This window comes from Molothrus aeneus, chromosome 28, assembly GCF_037042795.1.
Source record: "Molothrus aeneus isolate 106 chromosome 28, BPBGC_Maene_1.0, whole genome shotgun sequence".
In the NCBI taxonomy this organism is placed as follows: domain Eukaryota; kingdom Metazoa; phylum Chordata; class Aves; order Passeriformes; family Icteridae; genus Molothrus; species Molothrus aeneus.
The window spans coordinates 1,266,611-1,287,508 of NC_089673.1; the positions used below are offsets into that span (position 1 = coordinate 1,266,611).

Here is a 20,898-nt window from a genome sequence, read left to right on the forward strand (position 1 = left end):
ATTCTTCCCCAGACATCTCTGTCCAGTTCTGTGTGATGCCCCTGAAGTGGCATTTTCCCCAGGAATGTGTCATTTGGAAGGGATTTGCTGAATTAGGTGCTATTTGTGAGTGAAAGAAAGGAAATCCATTCTTGGGATGGGCAAAGGCTGGGGTGGAGATGGATGGGGAGTCACAGAATCCTGGGAGAGCTTGGGTTGGAAGGCACCGAAACCAGCACCCAGTGCCACCCCTGCCATGGCAGGGACACCTCCCACTGTCCCGGGGGCTCCAGCCTGGCCCTGGACACTGCCAGGCATGCAGGGGCAGCCCCAGCTGCTCTGGGCACCCTGTGCCAGGGCCTGCCCACCCTCACAGGGAACAATTCCTGCTCAATATCCCACCCAACCCTGCCCTCTTCCAGCTTCTGTCCTGTGTCCCTGCTGGGGATGGTGTCCTGCTCCAGCTGACACCCCCCAGAGGAGACAGAACTGATCCGGACCCCACAGGTGACAATGTGACAAGGCTGGCAGGGCCCTGTGCTCGGGGCTGAGGGGACCTGAGCAGAAGCAGGGATGATGCAGCAGGGCTGTGGTGACACCGGCTTTGGTGCCTTGTGTGGGATCAGGGGGGTTTGGTGATGCATCAGTCCCTGGAATTGCCTTTGGAACAGTGGGGTTTTCTGAGGCACCTCCAAGTGTGTTAAAATTAGGGCCAAAACCCCTCAAATTGTAGAGCCTGGGTTTAAACCCTTTTGACTTAACCTTCATAGGGCTGAACTTAAAAAGCTGACAATTGCTGCTTGGATCTGGGAGATGCTTTAATGGACAAAGGGAATTCTCAGTGACAGCAGTGCCCAGGCTGGGCTGTCACTGTCCCCATGGGTTTGAGAGGACAGAGCCCTGCAGAGAGCCCTGACCACTCCCCAGAAACCGGCTCCATGCCGGGTTAAATGTGCTTTGATGGTCAGGCAGGTTTTTGGGACAGGTCTGCCCTCACGGGAGATGTTGGGGTTTTTTTTGAGATTTCCCTGTTGTGGGAGTGGGATTGGCAGCCGCAGGTCCGGGGCAGGGCATAAATAGGTGTAAATTAATATAAATTAATTTGGGTCATTAGCGCCGGGCCGGGACGTGCCCGAGCTTCCCTCGGTGCTGGGCTCCGCTCCCCGCGGCCGGAGCGGGCCCGGCAGCCCCGGAGCGGCCTCTGAGTGTCGCTGCAAGGTCGCGCAGAGCCCGGCGGGGCCGCGGCTGCCGGTGCCTCCCGCCAGAGCCGGCCCCGGCGGGAATGGGATCCCGGTACCACAGTGGGAATGGGATCCCGGTACCACAGTGGGAATGGGATCCCGGTACCAGCGGGAATGGGATCCTGGTGCCAGTGGGAATGGAGCCCGGTACCAGTAAGAATGGGATCCCGTCACAGCGGGAATGGGATCCTGGTGACAGCGGGAATGGGATCCCGGTGCCAGTGGGAATGGGATCCTGGTCACAGCAGGAATGGGATCTCGGTCCGGGCAATAGGTGCTGGGCTGGGCCGGCCGGTGGCTCCAAGCGGAGCCATGGGAACCGGGGGGTTCGGGAGCTGCAGGCGCGTTCCCCAAAACCCGGCCCGGCCTCAGAACGCGGTACCGGGCATTTGATTGCCCCGGCACCTTCGGGGCGAGCAGTGGCCCCCGCCCCGGAGCTGGGGAGGCCCCGCCGGGCGGGGGAAGCGGGGGCGAAGGGCGGCCGGGGACGGTGCGGGTTGTGGGGCCTGGGTGCGAATCCGGGATGTGGCTCCGGGATATCGGTGGGGAAGGGTTTTAAATCTGAATTTTGGGATTTTTAAAAAAATATTTTCCTTGCTTTTTATTCTTTTCCTCTCCGTGTCGTGCCCGGCCCCTGCCCGGGGGCTCGGCAGCTCCCCCGGTCCTGCCCGGCCCTGCCCGGGGGCTCGGTAGCTCCGCGGGCTCTACGACCTCCGGGACCCCAACGCGGAGAGGGGCCGGGGGCGGGGCCAGAGCCGTGAGGGGCGGGGCACCCGTCATTCATAAACAGTGAGAGGCGGGGCCTGGGGTGTGTGGGCGTGACTTGGCGTGACGGAGGCGGGGCACAAACCATTGAAGGCATTGAGGGGGCGGGGCTCCGCCGGCTGTCACCGTGCGGGGGTGGGGCCTGCGCAGCTGGGGGCGTGACCGTCGGCATCTGTGGTCACGGAGGGGGCGTGGCCTCGGCTGCCGCGGCGGGCGCACGTGTCGGCGAGGGGCGGGGCGGCGGGCGCGCGCACTGCGCCGGCGGGAGCGCGCGCGGCGCGGGGCGGGTCCGGGCGCGGCGCTGAGCGGCGGCGGCGGCGGCGGCGGCGGAGCAGCGAGAGCGGGGCCGGCCGGGCCGGGCCGGGCCGGGGCCGGGGCCGGGGCCGGGGCGGGCGGCGGGGGCCCGCCGGGCGCCCGCCGGGCGGCCGGCGCCATGGGCACGGTGCTGTCGCTGTCGCCGAGCTACCGGAAGGCCCCGCTGTTCGAGGAGGGGGCGGCCACGGTGGGGCACTACACGGCGGTGCAGAACAGCAAGAACGCGAAGGAGAAGGGCCTGAAGCGGCACTCACTGATCTCGGTGCTGCCCTGGAAGCGCATCGCCGCCGTCTCCGCCAAGAAGAAGAGCTCCAAGAAGGTGCAGCCCAACGGCGGCTACCAGAGCAACGTGACCCACCTCAACAACGAGAACCTGAAGAAATCGCTCTCCTGCGCCAACCTCGCCACCTTCGCCCCCCCGCCGCCCCCCGCCGCCGCCGCCGCCGCCCTCGCCTCGGCGCAGAAGGCGCCCCCGGCCGCGCCCGCCGCCGCCGCCGCCACCCCGCGCCGGGTCGTGGTGCAGGCGTCCACCAGCGAGCTGCTGCGCTGCCTCGGCGAGTTCCTGTGCCGCCGCTGCTACCGCCTGAAGCACCTCTCGCCCACCGACCCCGTGCTCTGGCTGCGCTCCGTGGACCGCTCGCTGCTGCTGCAGGGCTGGCAGGACCAGGGCTTCATCACGCCGGCCAACGTGGTCTTCCTCTACATGCTGTGCCGGGACGTCATCTCGGCCGAGGTGGCCAGCGACCACGAACTGCAGGCAGTGCTGCTCACCTGCCTGTACCTCTCCTACTCCTACATGGGCAACGAGATCTCGTACCCGCTGAAGCCCTTCCTGGTGGAGAGCTGTAAGGAGGCCTTCTGGGACCGCTGCCTCTCCATCATCGACCTCATGAGCCCCAAGATGCTGCAGGTCAACGCCGACCCGCACTACTTCACCCAGGTCTTCGCCGACCTCAAGAAGGAGAGCGGCTCCGAGGAGAAGGGCCGGCTGCTCATCGGCCTCGACCGGTGAGCGCCCGCCGCCCCCGGAGCCGCTCCCGGGGGGATTTGCCCGGCGGGGAAGGGCGGGAGCCGCCGCCTCCCCACCCCGGGGGGACTCGGGGGGTTCGGCCGCCGCCGGACCGGAGCGCAGACCCCCGGTTCCCTCCCCCGCCGCCGCTTTCCAGCCGCCGCTTTCCCCTCCCCGTGCTGCGGGCCCGGGGATGCTGCGGCTCCGCCACCGGATTGATCCCAGCGATTCATGGATGGGGGGATGACGAGAACCCCCCCTCCCCAGCCGATATCCCCCGGGAGCGGAGCGGGGCTCCGCCGGTCACCGCATCACCGAGACAGAGCCCAGGTAGGGGGGAAAAAAAAAAAAAAAAGGAAAATAATTCCTGTAAAGGCTGCAGCGCAGGCGGCTGAACCGGCCCGGTCGGGACTCACCGGGACAGAGACGCGGGCACGGCCCGGGGACCCCCCCCACCCCCCTTTCCTCCCTCATCCCCCCCCCTTTATTTATTTTCTTTGAAGAGACTCGAATTCCCGAGCGGGTCCGGGTGACGGGAATCACCGCTACTGTTCATGAGATCAATGTGAAATGTCTTGTTCCCATCGTGCACTGGTCATGAGTATTGTGTAAAGGATCTACTTGAGTGTGCAAGCAAGGGGAGCCGCCACATGCTGCTATATGAATTCTTCTAGAACAAACCCAACGAACTGCAAACCTGCGGGGGGGAAAGAGAAAAAACCCTTCTTTCTTCTGTCATTGTTGCTTTTCCAGTGGTATTGCGCATGCAAACAGGAGCATTTTGTGTCTTCGGGAAAAAAAAAAAAGGAAAAAACGCATAAAAAAATAATAATCAAAAGAAAAACCTTAAGAGAGATGGCTGTAAAATTACACCCATGCACAAAGACCCGCCACCACCCCGACACCGCAGTCTCGAGCCGGTATTCCCGTATCAGGCCTGGGGACTGAGACCTTTTTGGGTTTTATCGTTTTCTTTTCTCCGTGTGCTCAGTTCTAGTTTAGTTCTGGTCCATCGGGCGTTAAACTGGCGAACAAGAGGGAGAAATAACGTGCCATTTATTTTTATTTTTGATTTTTCACTTGAAGCTCTTCATGGCTGTACATTGGACCCTGCTAATGATACATGTGTACGTACGTTTTTTTAGTGCAATCTCTTCTGTAGATCTTTGTTGACCAAATTGGTGGGTATTGTTACTTATTAATTTATATTTGTCTCATTTTTGTATGTATGTGTATAGTGTGTTTGTAAGTATGTGTGGTTTATAACCCGACCGACTGTGTCATGGGGCTCAGTGTGCCTGTAATTTAATCCCCTTCCCTTATTTTTATTTATTTTTGTACTGTGCTGATTAAATAAAAATGCACTGACCATCCATTACACGGCAGCGGCTCGTGGCCGAGTCTTTTCTGCGCTCGCAGCCCTCGGAGGCTGGCGGTGGATTTGTGTTGACGACAGAGCTTTAACGCAGCCGCCGCTTTAATCGCGTTACCGGGGTCACCCCGTGGTGGGAGAGCGGCGGGGCCGCAGCACTGGAGGGGGAAGATCGGGATACTGGGATAACTGGGATAACTGGGAAATCCATCCCATCCCTCTGGGCATCATCACCCCCGCGCCGGCAGGAACGGGCAGGGCCACGGTGGGATGCAACTAATTGCTTTCTTTTATTATTTGTTACTGTGAATTATGTAAACAAAATCCAGGTCATCCAGGTCCATTAGAGTAGGGGTTTTTTAATGCTCTTTTACACATAAAATATCAGCGATTTATTAAAAAAACAAAAAGGGTTCATTGCATTACCGCTCCTGGCTGAGAATCCAAGTTTCAATTTAGAAATAGTTAATTTATGGGAAAACCAAGAATATATATACTTTATATATTTATATATATATTTTATATATATATATATAAAACCAGAGCAGGAACAGATAATATATTTTATAAGACACATCTCATCACATATAATATTGCCATCTCATGGTAGGAGATCATTCCCAAGCCTGCAATTCCTTGCCGTCCATCCCGATTCCACCCGACCGCTCTTCTGGAGGGACAAAAGTGCTGATCCCACCCCCAGCACCCGCCCGGGGCGGGGACGTTTGCACCGGGACAGGAGGCGAGAAGTGCAAATCCCAAGGCACAGACACGGCCGGGCGTTCCTCGGGGGGGGTCCCGGGCTTTGGCATTGGTGGTGCCCCTCCAGAGGGGCTGATTTGGGGTCCAAGGAGGCGCTGGGGGTCCCGGGGTGGCCCCGGGGTTTTGTGTGAGCCTGGCGGGGTCGGGGCTGCCGCTGTCACCTCCTGGCCCAGCGCTGGTGCTGCCTCAGGGGTTGGGGGGTCTGGAGGAGCCCCTGCCCAAGGGGACATCCCAGAGCTGCACCCTGAGAGGGGCACAGGGGGCTGGGGGGTGCTGGATGCTCCCAGGGCAGGTCCAAGGCCAGGGACAATGGGAATGGAGAGCTCTGCCACGGGGCCTCCCCGTGCATGGCTTGTCCCAGCTCACTCGTGCTCCACATCCCTGTCCCCTCCTGGTCTCAGGGGTGCCAGTGGGACACCAAGGCTGCAGTGACCTGTCCTGTGCCCCATGTCCATGGCACAACTTCAGGAAACCTTTGTGCCCGAGGAGCCTCTTCCAGGCTTTCTAATTCCCAAAATGCTCCATCAAACAATTGCTCCCCTTTGCTGGCCAGGCTGGGACCCCGAGGTGGGGTCACCCTCAGCTCCCCCATTTCCAGGGTTGGGAATCCTGACCTGTCCAGCAGTGCCAGGACAATCCCAATGTACAATCCCACCAGCCTGGGCTGCTCAGGAACCACAGCAGTGCCCAGCACAGTGGGAATAAACCACTGAGGAGATCCATGTCCCTCCACCAACACAGAGCTCGGGGTTATCTGGGCTGGGCAGGATGAGCCCAACACCCCAACACCCACAGCCAACCGTGGGAGAGCCAGGAAAACTCATGGAGGGAGAGCAGCCTGGTGCTGGCAGCTGGGGCTGTGCCAGGTTAATGTTGGATAGTGCAAAGCTTGGCCCCCAAACTCCCCCTGTTCCTCACCCCAGCCCTCCCTAACCCCAACGCTGGCACAGACACAAAGCCACGTGGATCATCCAAAATTCAGCAAGGCCACACAGTCCCAAAGGGAACCCACCTGCTCCAGGCCCTTGGAGGGGGTAATTAAGGCAAAAAGCAATGCAGGATTAACGAATCCAGGCCTGCATTAGAAGTCCCCTGTCCAGCCAAGGTGCCTCGATGGGTTGATGAATTCCCGAGGGAAAGCAGCAGCTCTGGAGGTGTCTCCATGAACCTTCCCAGCCCCTGGGGGCTGGAGGAGTGTGGAGTGTGGAAGGCAGCCCTCCCTGCCCAGCCTGGCTCCGGCTCCCCCATGGGGATCTGGCCCTACAGAACCCGACTCCCTGAGCTGGGCATCTTTGGTTCCTCCTCTGGAGGCTGCATCAAACTGCAAAAACTGACACAAGGGAAAGGAGCATGGAAGGGAGAACCGGAGAGGGGGTGAGGAATCAACATGGGAAAAGGAAGAAGGGGTGGAAGTACCTAGAAACTCTTTTTTTTTAGACTGATTCCAAAGGAAGTGCTCTCCTGATGTTCCAGCCTGGTTTGTAATATGGAGAACAAGTCACCGGCTATTTTAGGTCTTCATTCCGTGCGAATTTGGCTTTTCTAAACCCCTGGAATTCGGGTTTTCCAAACCTTGAGCTTCAGAGGCTGCTTTAGGCACCTTTAGGTCGCTGCCGAGCATCTCCCGGTGGATCCCGGCGGTCCCGGGGCGGCTCCTGGGGAGGGAGGGGCCGTTAATTGCCCGGCACGCAGAGCACGAAGCCTGAGCGGTGCTTGGTGAAATCCGGCTGGGGCTGGTTGGTCTTGGTCTCCACGGACACCGTGCATTTCCTGCCGTGCAGGCTGCACTGCACCGGGTTGGTGACAGCGACGTGCAGGGAGCGCTTCTCCCTACGGGAGAGAGACACAGTCAGGAGGGGGAATGGGATCCATGGGATGGGATGGGATGGGATGGGATCCATGGGATGGGATGGGATGGGATGGGATGGGATGGGATGGGATGGGATGGGATAGGATGGGATGGGATCCATGGGATGGGATGGGATGGGATGGGATGGGATGGGATGGGATGGGATGGGATCCATGGGATGGGATGGGATGGGATGGGATGGGATGGGATCCATGGGATGGGATGGGATGGGATGGGATGGGATGGGATGGGATCCATGGGATGGGATGGGATGGGATGGGATGGGATCCATGGGATGGGATCCATGGGATGGGATGAGATCCATGGGATGGGATCCATGGGATGGGACCCATGGGATGGGATGGGATGGGATCCATGGGATGGGAGCCATGGAATGGGATGGGATCCATGGGATGGGATGGAATGGGATCCACAGGATGGGATCCATGGGATGGGATGGGATGGGATCCATGGGATGGGATCCATGGGATGGGATGGGATCCATGGGATGGGATGGGATCCATGGGATGGGATCCATGGGATGGGATGAGATCCATGGGATGGGATGGGATGGGATCCATGGGATGGGATGGGATCCATGGGATGGGATCCATGGGATGGGATCCATGGGATGGGATGGGATCCATGGGATGGGATGGGATCCATGGGATGGGATCCATGGGATGGGATGAGATCCATGGGATGGGATGGGATGGGATCCATGCAATGCGATGGGATCCATGTCATGGCATCCATGGGATGGGATGAGATCCATGGGATGGGATCCATGGGATGGGATGGGATGGGAACCATGGGATGGGATGGCCACAGATGGGACAGGTGTTTTCAGGTCAGGCACACCCTGCAGCCACCCCAAAACTCTGTGTTAAGCCAGGCCTGAGCTCTGAGCCCAGCTCTGGGCTTGTGAAGCCTCCCACTGTGGGACTGGGATCCTGTGGGAGGCCTCAGCTCCATGGGCAGAGCCCAGACCAGGTCAAAGGGCCCAGGGGCTGCTGCCAGCTCAGCCACTGCCCCCTGAATGACCCTGCAGTGACCCCTAGGCACCCCGTGACACCAGCCCTGCCACCAGCTCTGTGCCTGCAGCAGTGACAGGGACATCCCTGGGATGAGCTCAGACTGAAACACAGCCTGGAACAGTGGGAGGAACCACAGGTGAGGTGGTGACTGTTCCCAATTCCCTCTCAGATGGACAGACAGACAGACAGACAGACCAAACTGGCTGGGACTAAACTCTGTCCCTGCAGCTTTTGAACCCCCTAACCCAGTTTTGGCACTAAAAATGATTCCCACGAGTGAATCAGGATTTTCTGCCCCCCAGGTTTTTTTGTGTGGCTGTTGGGGTCACTGCCAGTGGGGACATGAGGACAGCAGGGCCAGGATGACTGGCAAGAATGTTCCCCTTTGCTAAAGGGGACCATAAAGACCCCTGCTCTAAATCCCAAATAATGATCCTTGTGCCATAAGCAGAGAAATCATAAATCATGGAATCATTCAGGTGGGGAAAACCCTCTGGGATCATCAAGTCCAACTGTTCCCCCAAGGCCACCACTGACCCGTGTCCCCAAGTGCCACATCCACGTGCCCTGGGCAGCTGTCAGTGCTCACCAGCCCTTTCCATGAAGAAAGGGAAGAGCCCAGCAATGCCCCAGCCCCAGTGATGGCCTGGCTGCTCCAGGGGCTGGGATGGAGCTGAGGCCCAGCTGATGGGGCCCAGCTCAAGCCTCAATCCCTTGGGACCAACCAAGAACGCCCAGAGATCCCCAGGAGAGGAAAATCCTGCAGCAGATCCATCCCCACAAGCCACCACCAATGGGAAGAGCTATCCAGGGACTTGGCCTTTGGGAATTCTCTCCCGTGACCTCACCCACTCTTCAAATTCCCATATTTCCAGCATTTTTAGTATCACGCTGAGTGGTTTAGAATGGTTGACATTGACTCTGCTGCCTCTCTGGATGCTCCAAACACCCCAGGGGGATGTGCTGGGATCCCATTCCCCATGTTTGGCTCCCAGACCCCAGGTCCTGCCTTGTCTGAGCCATTCCAGCATTTCCACAGCCCAAGTCCTTTGTGCAGTTTTTACTCCATTTCTATAACAGCCTGTTCAGGTGGTGTCACATCCCTTAAGCTGCATTTTTATGCAGTTCCCAAATTCAGATTTTCACCACTTCCATAACAATGCCTGGCTGGTGGAAGGGGCTGGCAGGGCCCAGCACACAAAGCCCTCGTGTATTTAATGTTCTTACAGGTATTTAATGTTATTTACTCCTGCCTGGGTGAGCTGAGGCTGCAATCCCAGCTTAGGTTGCTATTTTTGCTGTGTCTCAGTGGAATGAGCTGCACACCCAGAGGAGCCTCTCAGAGGCTCCTTGGGAAAAGCTCCAGCATCAAGAGTCCCTAACAGGGATAAGGGTGGAGGATTTTTCCTGTCCCACAGCAAGTTCAGAGGATCTGGGGAGAGGAACCTCAATAATCTGAATTCTGACCCCAGGCAGGACCTGGGAATCTGGAGGTCCCCTGTGGCTGTGGGACTGCAGGAAGCTGCATCACTCTGGGTCTCAGCTCCTGCTGGGATGAGGAGAATCAGCTGAGCACAGCTCTGAGTGAAGCCAACGCTGTCCTGGCATGGAGGGATCTGGAGAAGATGCTCTGACCCTTCCCATCTGTGACAATCCCATTAAATGCATATCTCCCTCCCCCTCTCTCATGCCCAGATCCCACCTTGCCAAAGCTCCTTCACTCATCACCTGCTGCTTTTCTTCATGTCAGGGTTCAGCCTCAAAGCTTTAGCTGGGGGAGCAGGGCAGCCCCTGGATGGAGCAATCCACAGGGACCTGTGAGTGCTCAGGGGTGACAAACCCTCCTTGGTGTCCCTGCTGGGGACACCAGCCCTGCCACCAGCCCCAGCTGGACCTGCTGCACCTCAGGGCTCTTGGCCATGGCTCCAGTGTTTGGGCTGAGGCCAGTGAGGGGCAGGAAAAGGAAATTCCCCTCTGGTTTCCAGCCCAGCAGGCAGGGCAGCCTGGCTCCTGGAGCAGCAGTGGCACAGCTCTGGCTGCCCTGGGCTGCCCAGGTTTGCTCTGGGCCCCAAGGGAGGGAACAGCTGCTGCAGCAGCTGGGAAAGCAGACTCAGACCTTCCCATCCATCACTGCTTGGATGGGAGCTGCCTCCTGAGCTCCTGCTGAATTTACATCCCAAAGGAAGTGGCTGGGATGGAGATGGACCAGAACAACCCTGGGTGACAACAAAGTCTCTCATAGACAAGGGCAAGACACAACAGAAATACCCTTTGGAGATCAGTGATGCTCAGCAGGACCCTGGGGGCAGCAAAGGCAGATACAAGCCCCACTTCAATCAAACTTGAGCTGGAAAAGGAGTTTTCATGGCATAAACCTGTCCCACCACCTTCTGGGGACTTTGACAAGGAGGGACAGGACACAGGGAATGGCTCCCAGTGCCAGAGGGCAGGGCTGGATGGGATATTGGGAACTGGGAATTGTTCCCTGGCAGGGTGGGCAGGCCCAGAGCAGCTGGGGCTGCCCCTGGATCCCTGGCAGTGCCCAAGGCCAGGCTGGACATTGGGACACCCTGGGACAGTGGGAGGGGTCCCTGCCATGGCAGGGGTGGCACTGGGTGGGCTTTGAGGTCCCTCCCCACCCAAACCCCTCTGGGATTCCCTGTGGCACTGCTGGGGCTGAGTCCAGCCCTGGCTCCTCACCAAGCCCTGATGAATTCAATTCCATCAGGACCAAGGGATGGATGTGATGGTGCTGCTAGGCAGGATCCACCCCTGCTCCCACCCTGCAGGGATGAGGGAGCCACGTGGGAATGTCTGCATGGGATGAACCACAGAGTGATTCCTGTTCAAAATAAACACCAAGGTGTTTATTTTATTATAATATAATAAATATAATATAATATAATATAATATAATATAATATAATATAATATAATATAATATAATATAATATAATATATATTATATTATATATTATATATTATATAATTATATCATTTATTATTATATAAGAAACACCAAGGTGTTTGTTTTATTATTCTATTCTATTCTATTCTATTCTATTCTATTCTATAGATAAAATATAATATATTATAAATATTACATAATATAATACATATAATATTTTAATATATATAATATAATATAATATAATATAATATAATATAATATAATATAATATAATATAATATAATATAATATAATATAATATAATATAATATAATATAATATAATATAATATTATATTATATTATATTATATTATTATATAAGAAACATGACAGTGTTGGTGCTTTCTACAAACTCAGCTCTTCATACAACACAGGGAATATTTTTGGGTGGAACCAGCTCAGCAGTACCAGCCACAGCTGCTGATCCCAGGCTGGGGCTGCTCTTTGCCTTTTCCAGGCTCAGTGAACCCTGCAGGACTGGGGCACTTCTCCTCCTCCCCATCTCCCCTTGATCTCCTGGCTCACAGGAGGAGACCAAAGCTGTGCTGGGAACCCCATGTGAGCAGGGAGACACATCCCATGTGAGCAGGGAGACACATCCCATGTGAGCAGGGAGACACATCCCATGTGAGCAGGGAGACACATCCCAGAGCCAGAGCAGCCCCTGAGCCACTGGGGGAACGCTGGCAAAAGGGAGAGCAGCAGGGAAAGGAGGGCTCTGAGTGGAAGCAGATCACTGGCCCATGAAATGTGAGAGTTTTGACTGAGCATTAATCCAGGACCTCGGGGGAAACACAAGGCAAGCGGCACAGAAATGGCACAGACATCTGTGAGAGCTGCACAGAGCACAGAGGCAGCACCAGCACGTGGTGGGAAGGGAATGGGGAAGGGAAGGAGAGCAGAAAGATCAGAGGCAGTTTTGGTGAGGCCAAGAGGTGTAAGGCTGAGAAATTAAATCAATGTATTGTTAAATAAGTGTAAATACAGGAGATGCCAGGTTGGATGGGGCTTGGAGCAACCTGGGGTAGTGGGAAGTGTCCCTGCCAGGCAGGGTGGAGCTGCATGGGCTTTAAGGTCCCTTCCAGCCCAAACCATTCCATGATTCCACGCTAAAGGGCAAGCCCAGATTAGCTGGAATGCCCTGGAAGGAGCCACAGGCATGAGAACACAGCACAGAGTCATTGATGAGATATTCCCCAGTGGGAGCACAGCAGGATGGGGAGCTGGGAACTGGGACACAGAACCAGCCAGGAATGGGGAAATGGGAACTGGGACACAGCACCAGGCAGGGATGGGGAGCTGGAACATCCCAGGGACAGGACCAGGGATGGGGAAATGGGAACACCACAGGACAGCACCAGGGATGGGGAGCTGGGAACATCCCAGGGACAGGACCCGGCAGGGATGGGGAGCTCCAGAGCTGCAGCCCCATCCCTGACAGGGCTCCAATGGAACAGGGCTTTGTGAAGCTTTCCCAGGATTTTTAAATGAGGTGCTGTCCCATGGACAGAGTGGGAAATGAGCTCTTTTCAGCAGCAGGATTTGGGTAGAGATGGCAAAGCCAGCACAGTAATTGCCTGATTTTCATGACAACAAACCAGAGGGATTTCAACCAAGTGTGCAACCAAGTGTGAAATGAGGGCTCAGCAGCAATGAACCCACTGGGATGGATTCCAAAGGGGATTGCTTTAAACCATCAAACCTTCCCAGAGTTTAGACCAAGGCCTCTTTCTGGAAAGGCAGGAGCACTGTGGGCCACTGGTTGGTTTCCAGCTCAGGATATTCTGTGATTCTCTGGCTCCAAGGGAGGCTGCAGCTGCACACAAGGTGTGAGGACTGTGAGGGGCAGGGTGGAGAACAGCCCATCATGGTAACACCTCATGTCAGTCAGTGCTGCAGCCTCACCTGGATCCTGCCCTCAGCCTCTGAGAAGGTTCAGCCATGAAAAAAAAAACATTAAAAAGCTCCCAGATGAAGGAAGGCTGCAGAGAAGAGCCCAAAAAAGCAGCAGCTATATTCTGCATGAAGAAAAAACACAGGAAGCAGGGAGAGAGAAATTCAAGAGGTCTAAAAAAAGGCAATTTTCAAGGCTCTGCTTCCTAACAAGAGCCAAGGAGACAAACAGGGATACTGAAAATTTCAGGGAAGGTTAAATCAGCTCTCCAGACCATGTGTGGTGACACAGAGGTGACAATGATGGAGCCATAAAATCATGGAACCTTCAGGACCATCAAGTTTCAACCACATCCAGTGGCAGCCCTGCCATTGCAGGGACACCTCCCACTGTCCCAGGGGGCTCCAACCCGGCCTTGGGCACTGCCAGGGATGGAAAATCCAGGGAATAACCTGTGCCAGGGCCTGCCCACCCTCCCAGGGAACAATTCCTAATTCCCAAAATCCCATCCATCCCTGCCCTCTGTTCCAGGGAAGCCATTCCCTGTGTCCTGTCCCTCCATCCCCTGTCCAAAGTCCCCAAAGGTGGTGGGACAGATTTAAGCCATGAAAATTCCTTTTTCAGCTCAAGTTTGATTGGAAGTGGGGCTTGTCTCTGCCTTTGCACATCCAGTGCCAGCCCTGCCAGGACAGGGGCACCTTCCACTGGCCCAGGGGGCTCCAAGCCCTGTCCAGCCTGGCCTTGGACATTCCAGGGATGGAGAATCCATGGAATAACCTGGGCCAGGGCCTGCCCACCCTCACAGGGAGGAACTTCTTGAGCAGGGTCTAAAAAGACACCAGATATAAGATGGTAATAAACAAGGACATATCTGAGGTACAACAAGTGACATTTGGGGACAGATAAGTGTTGTCTGAAAGGGTTTAGGGCCCAGGCTGGGGCTGGCAGGGCAGGGATCAGGGTCTATCTCACCCAAACACTTGTGGGTTTCTGCAGCTTGCAGAAATGATACTGAGGGCAATGGGCTCAAAGGAAAACTTACTGAGAAAATTATTCCCACAACAGCTTCAACAGAGAAAACAGGAATAGCTGAATTCCCAAGGGGTACAGGAGCAGAACCTGCACTGAGACCTCAGGTGCCCTTTGTGTCCCCCCTGAACCACCCAGGCTGTGGGAGCTGCTCCCAGGAGGGGCTGCCACTCTTCATGTGCCCACAAGAATCCCAAAGTCACTGTCCCAGGGAGCCAGGACACAGAGGGCATCAAATGTCAATAATCCTGGGTGGATATTTCATTCCAGAGCTGCAGCTCTGCCTCTGCACATCTCAAGTGTGGCAGCTCCAAAGCACCAGGTCCCATTACCAGAAGAGATTTACACACTCAGTGTTGGGAAGGATGAAAGTTTGACAAGAAAGTCTCACAGATATGGATGCTTAGCAGAAAGATTTTTAAATGTTGAGTCTGATGAAGGAATAGAGATGGAAGCAAGTTTTGCTAGAGAAGAAAAGAATTGCTGAGCCAGTCTCACTGGATAACCAAGGAGGCAAAGGATCTGTTAGTTAGAAGGGGTTTTTAAGACTTTGAGCAAAGGATAAACCCACCCCAAACAAGAAGATGTTTTTACCAAGCACAAAGAGAGCACAGGCAAAGTTGCAAGAAGAAAAAAGGTCTCAGAATTTTCCACTGCAAGAAAACTGAAAAACAACTTCTGGCTTAAACTGTGATGTACTGACTGTTAGTGATTGGAGAACAGTACCATGAATATGGTAATTACAGCAGTTATGATGGGCTATAGATAATAGTTAAGGTATAGATTGGTTCTACTGTATGGATATGCTCAGCAAAGAAAAGTATAGAATGCATTGTAACCAAAATAAAAGTATAGAATGCAATGTAACCAAAGCCAAAGGGTCTCCAGGCCTGCCTGCAGCTGGAGCTGACAGCTGTGGGCACAGCTCTGTCACCCACGACCCTGGATTGCTGTAACCTCTTGGATGGAATAAACTGCATTTTGGATACAATAAACTGCATTTTGGAGAGCCCCCTGGAGTCCTGCATCTCTCATTTAAGCTCTTAAAACTCAGAGCATAAATTTCCCTATGTAAGACTCAGATGATTTGACAGCATCATCTCTGTGGGTCCTTGGCACTTCTCCACCCTTCTCAGAGGGAGAAAATTAGAGAAGAGACCTTTCCCCATCCAGGTCTTGTTAGAACACTCTGGCTCTTGAAAAAGGTTCAAAGCAATGATTTACTGTCCTGTGTGATTCAGCAACAGCTTAAGACCCTCTTTCCTTCTTGACTTGGCTGCTGGGCTGTATGAGAGCCCCTCTGCACCCTGCTCAGGCAGCTCCCCTCACCCCACACCTTCCTGAGGGGAGAAGGAACCACCCAGGAGCCCTTTGTGGGTGCAGATCCTCCCCTGTGCAGGAGGCAGGGGATGCACACACACACACAGACACAGGCAGGCTGTGACTCACACGTGCCATGGAGGAGATGAGAACATCTGAAACCACAAGGGCTTTGCAAAACCTGCCTTGTGAAAGCCTCCCAGGGCTCACAGGATGTTCCTCTCTGGCTTTTTGGAGCTCTGGCCTCCTCAGAGCCAGGTGGCCTTGCCAGAATCAGACATTAAGATGGATCAAAGCCATGGAAAAGAGACTACAAAGAAAGTCAGACACGAATCAAGGAGATCTCAAGTCAGGATCAAAAGGAGAATTTCCATAGTCAAAGGTCAGAGCAACTGCTCCAGGCATTTTGATGCTGGGAAAGGTCACTGAGCTGAGCACAGCTCCCTCCTCACCATGTGGTTTTACACAATTATCTGCACTCAAGTGACACTTGAGACACTGAATTTTTTTTCCATCTTCAAAACCAGCAAATATTTACAGTGTATTTCTTTTGTCTGCTCAGGCAGATCACCTCAGAGGCTGCCAGAAGTGCCTTTTCAGAAGGGATTTTTTAATGTGCAGGAGAAGCACCAGGCTAAACTGGGAGCTGAGAACTCAAGCCCTCCACTTAGGAAGTGCCTTTCAAGCCTTTCTGGCTCAGCCTTGCACATTGAGTGAGCAGAGCACAGCACAGCCTGGCTTTGGGAGCTGCTGGGCGACACAAATTTCATCATCACCTGCTGAGCTGCGGCAACAATGCTGCTTTTCCCTTTTAATGAGCAACAGGAACTGTTCATGAGCCCCTTCCCAGTGCAAAGTGTCACACGTGTCCCATGGCCCAGGGCAAGGCAGAGCCAAGGCAGCTGCACTGAGATGGTCCCTTTGAGTTCTGTCTGAGCCATAAAAGCCACTTTCCTGAGAGGACAGCAGCTGCCACAACACTGCTGGGCCTGTGCCATGATGTGTCTGCAGCACATCCAGGTGCATTCCTTCCCCTCTGGCTGAAATGAGCATTAAATATTTATATAAAAATTATTATATATATTGTATATATATTTACATATCTATAATAGAACTATTTTATGTTATATATGATATTAGATATTATATTAAATTAAATTATTACATTACATTAATATATTATATATTATATGATGATAAATAATATATAATATATAATATATATGACATGATATGATAGATAATATTATAGTAATATAATAATAACATAATATAATTATTATAGAGCTGTATATATTATATTATATTATATTATATTATATTATATTATATTATATTATATTATATTATATTATATTATATTATATTATATTATATTATATTATATTATATTATATTATATTTATAATAAAATTTATATATTATTTATATAATTATATAAAATTATATTAAATTTTAAAAAAGGCATTAAATAAAAATCCCCAGTCCATTAAATATTTTTCTGTCTCATTCTTAAAGTGCATTTATTCCCATTGATCCCGAGGCTGGGAGGCCCTGGAGCAGTCTGTGAGCTGCACTTCCCTCCTCACTGATTTAGGAGCTGGGAATCATCCCTCACAGGGAGAGCTGGGAATGCCAGAGAGCTGGGAAATATTTCTGCAAACCCCTTTGGTTTAGGTGCTCCTGGGCAGGGCATCCTGAGGTGATGGGGCAGGAATGGGGCAGGGGCTGCTCCTCCCCTCCCCTTCCCAGGGCTGCTCTCCCACTTTGGCAGCTTGGGGCAACAGCCAGGCTGCTGTGAAACCCCAAACAGCCCACGGGGGCTCAGTGGGCCAGGCTGCACCCCAAAGCAATATTTTGTGGTGGGAAAGGCCCAAAAGTGGTTTGAGGCATCACTCTGAGTGTCACTGCATGGGCAGAGTGGAAACACCCAGGGAATGTCCCTGTTCCTACCATGGAACACCCAAGAGAGGGGTCACAACCTCAGCCAAGCTCCATCCTCCTGCTGAGCCAGGGCCAGCCCTCACTGCCTGAACCCCCTGAACCCCAGGCCTGACCCAGCTGGACCTGAGCTCAGCTAAAACCAGGCCTGGAGCTCGTTACTCCTCTGGGAATATTAATTAATCCCAGCCCAGACTGGACAGGGCTTGGAGCAGCCTGGTCTGGTGGGAGGTGTCCCTGCCCAAGGTCCCTCCCAACCCAAACCATTCCATGGATAAATTCCCAACCCAATCCATCCCATGGATAAATTCCCAACCCAAACCATTCCATGGATAAATTCCCAACCCAATCCATCCCATGGATAAATTCCCAACCCAAACCATTCCATGGATAAATTCCCAACCCAATCCATCCCATGGATAAATTCCCAACCCAATCCATCCCATGGATAAATTCCCAACCCAAACCATTCCATGCATAAATTCCCCTCCCAATCCAAACCATCCCAAGTATAAATTCCTCTCCCAACCCAATCCATCCCATGGATAAATTCCCAACCCAAACCATTCCATGGATAAATTTCCCCTTCCCTGCCCACCCAGCACAGGAGGCTCCAGGTTCCCTCAGTTCTGCTCCTGTGGGAGCTGGGAATTCATCTTTGGATGAAATTCAAAGAGAAGTCTCAGGTTTTCCCACCCTTGTGCCATCAGCTCCAGTGCCTGATGCCATTTATCCCCCATGAGCACTCCCTAAAGCTGGTCAGGGGTTTTGTGGAGGAAAAACACAGGATCATTCAACAGAGAATTTCCTGGGAACCTGAAGTAATGAAGGAGCTAAAAAAACCCCCCCAGTTTAAAAAGCACCAATAGTGTGTTAAATATTTCATTTCCTCCAGCAGGCAAAACAAAAAATTCCCAATCCCCTGAGGTGGAGGCAGCTCCCAGCCCCCATGGCAGCCAGGGCTGATGGATGAGGGATGAACATCCTGGCAGAGGCCCCCACCCTGCCACATAACCCCCCTGGAGGGAGCTCTAAAATCCCCAGAGTGCCCCTTCCCTGATCCTTGACACACCACAGGAATGGGGGGTGGATTCAATGACCTTTGAGGTCCCTTCCAATCCAAACTCCTGAATGATTCTGTGCATTAAATTCACTCAGAATTCAATGTAATTTGAATTTTTGAAGGGAAGGGAAAGGGTGGGGAGGGCTGGGCCAGGGCACGAGGGGCCTGTGGCTCCCAGTGACAGCAGGGAGGACAATGGGGACACATCCCAGCCCCATGTGCTGCTCCCCTCCACTCCCCAGCCCCACGCTGCTCCCAGCTCTGCCAGCAGCAGGGATGAGCTGCAGCTTCTTCTGCAGCCTCAGTGAAGTCACATCTCAGAGCTATTCTGAGCCTGGCAGAGCTTTGGGGAGTCAGAGCTCATCCGGCTCTACCGTGGCCTCAAGATGCTGGAGTGTTCCATATTTTATAAAAACCACCATGCCAAAAATATGATTCCAAGTGCTTGGCTGGAGCAGAGGAAAGCAGCACATGGGGGTGATGCCAAGAGCCTGGCATTAGAAATGCACCAGCACATAAATAAAATAAGAGCACTTAGGAGGATGAGCACAGAGCTGCCTCCTGTTTGGGACATCGTGGGCTCAACTCCTGGGCAGGTTGAGAAACAGCAAAAATCTTTCCTTGTATTCTCTTCCCATGGCCCAGCTGGGGGAATGAATTGACCACCCCACATTCACTGGGGCACATTTGCAAAGTCCCCTCTCAAAGGATGCTCCTGGCCTGTTCAGGAGCTGCTGATCAAATCCTGCCAGCTGAAGTTTAAGAAGGTAGAAATTCCCCCCCCCAAAAAACCACTTTGAAGGGAATCCAGCACCTTTCAGGCATCTGGTATGTGTTTGTTCAACATCTGCAAGACTGGGAGGTACAGGGGGTTGATGCAGAGGACAAAGGTGTGGGATTATTCATCTGTTTTCTGCTCAGATTTACAAGTGGCAATGACTTTGGAGTAGCAAGGAGTGGTTGGAACAGCTGATGGATGCTTTACACTGGAAAAAGACAGCACAGAGAAGCTGTGCTCTCACTCTGGTACCCAGAAAACCTCCAGCCATCCCCAGGGATGAGCAGCTCTGCTTTTCCCATTGCAGGGCTGTGAATTCAATGGGTATTTTTAGAGCCTGGCAGAGGTCTGAAGCCACAACAAGGGGGAAGCTTCCCAGAGATCACCCAAAATCATGACAGGAACACAAATAGCACAGACACTTTTGAAATTCACTGGTTTTTTCTCATTATTCTTTAGGATCCACCTGTGCCAGTGAAAGTGCCAGGAAGCAGCTGGGATAAGAGAGGGCAATTTGCTGTGGTGAAATCACCAGCTCAGGGGCTGGAAGCTACGGGGACAACAGCAGCAGGGCTGTGGCCAGGCAGAGGGGATGGCAGCAGGGTTGTCACATCCCAGCACAGCTCGGGGTGCACAAACAGCTCAGCTCCCTTAAATTCCACGCACATTAAAGCCGAGCTGGGAATGTGCCCGGAGGGCTCTGCCAGCCTGGGGAGCATCCAGGGCACGGGCAGCTGTGCCAGCCGTGTGTGCTGGCGGTGGGGGTGACGAGGGGTGCCTGGGGGGGCTGGAAGGGGCTGGGAGGATGATGGAAGGATATGGAAGGATGATGGAAGGATGATGGAGAGCGGCTGCTCGTAGCTCCCGGTCGCTATAGCAACCTGGATCTCCCTCATCCCATCTGATGCTCAGCGCTGCCAGCCAAGGGGGCTGTGCAGAGCAGCGGGGTGGGTTCATTTACTGCCACCCATTCTGGATAACCCCTGGATAAGCACGGTCGTGCTCCGAGGCCCCTCTCGGAGGGGTTTTTCAGTGCCCTCGCTGCAGTGGCAGAGCGCTGCGCTGCGCGGTGTCACCGTGACCTACTTAGTGCGGGACACGGTGACATCATGTGCGATGGCAGCGGCTCCCCGGGGCTCCGGACAGCCGTGTCCGGCACAGGGCTGAGCTAAGCCGGCCCCAGGGCACATTCCGGCCGGGAGAACCTCGCTCTGTCAGCCCCGGACACGTCTCCCCTCCGCTGGCCTGGAACAGCCGCGCTGGCTCCTGCCTCTGCTCGCAGAGCTGATCTGAAAACCCAGATTTTTCTCCTTTTCTAATGGAAAGAGAGAGGAATTAGCTAAAGCTTCAGAGGACACAGGAACGGCAGGAGAAGGGAGCCAGGGCTGTGCTGAGCGCTGCTGCGGCTTTTCCCAGAGAGCGGCTCCGTCCCCGCGACCCTGGGGACCCCGACACGGGGGGACACCCTCGGGCATCCCCCCATGGCCTTAGGGCCACCCTGGCCGCCACCCCCAGCTCACTCCTGGCTGTTAAACCACGGATTCCTGCGGAATGGGAGCGCAGAGGGAGGGGTGACGGTGGCTGGGGGCCAGCG

The 20,898-nt window shown here is 54.0% G+C and overlaps 2 protein-coding genes across 2 annotated transcripts in view; one reads left to right on the top strand and one right to left on the bottom strand.

The window, feature by feature from the left end:
• The first annotated feature begins 2,373 nt into the window (after positions 1 to 2,373).
• On the top strand, positions 2,374 to 4,694 carry CDK5R1 (cyclin dependent kinase 5 regulatory subunit 1). Its single transcript, XM_066566706.1, has one exon. The coding sequence runs from the start codon at positions 2,419 to 2,421 to the stop codon at positions 3,310 to 3,312; it is 894 nt and encodes a 297-aa protein (XP_066422803.1). The 5' UTR covers positions 2,374 to 2,418; the 3' UTR covers positions 3,313 to 4,694.
• A 330-nt stretch (positions 4,695 to 5,024) lies between these two features.
• The window catches only part of MYO1D (myosin ID), a 169,369-nt gene continuing 153,495 nt past the window's right edge, over positions 5,025 to 20,898 (bottom strand). Inside the window, exon 22 of the mRNA XM_066566705.1 lies at positions 5,025 to 7,273. Within this exon, the coding sequence (XP_066422802.1) occupies positions 7,117 to 7,273 (157 nt within the window). The 3' untranslated portion in view covers positions 5,025 to 7,116. The remainder of the gene's footprint in view (positions 7,274 to 20,898) is intronic.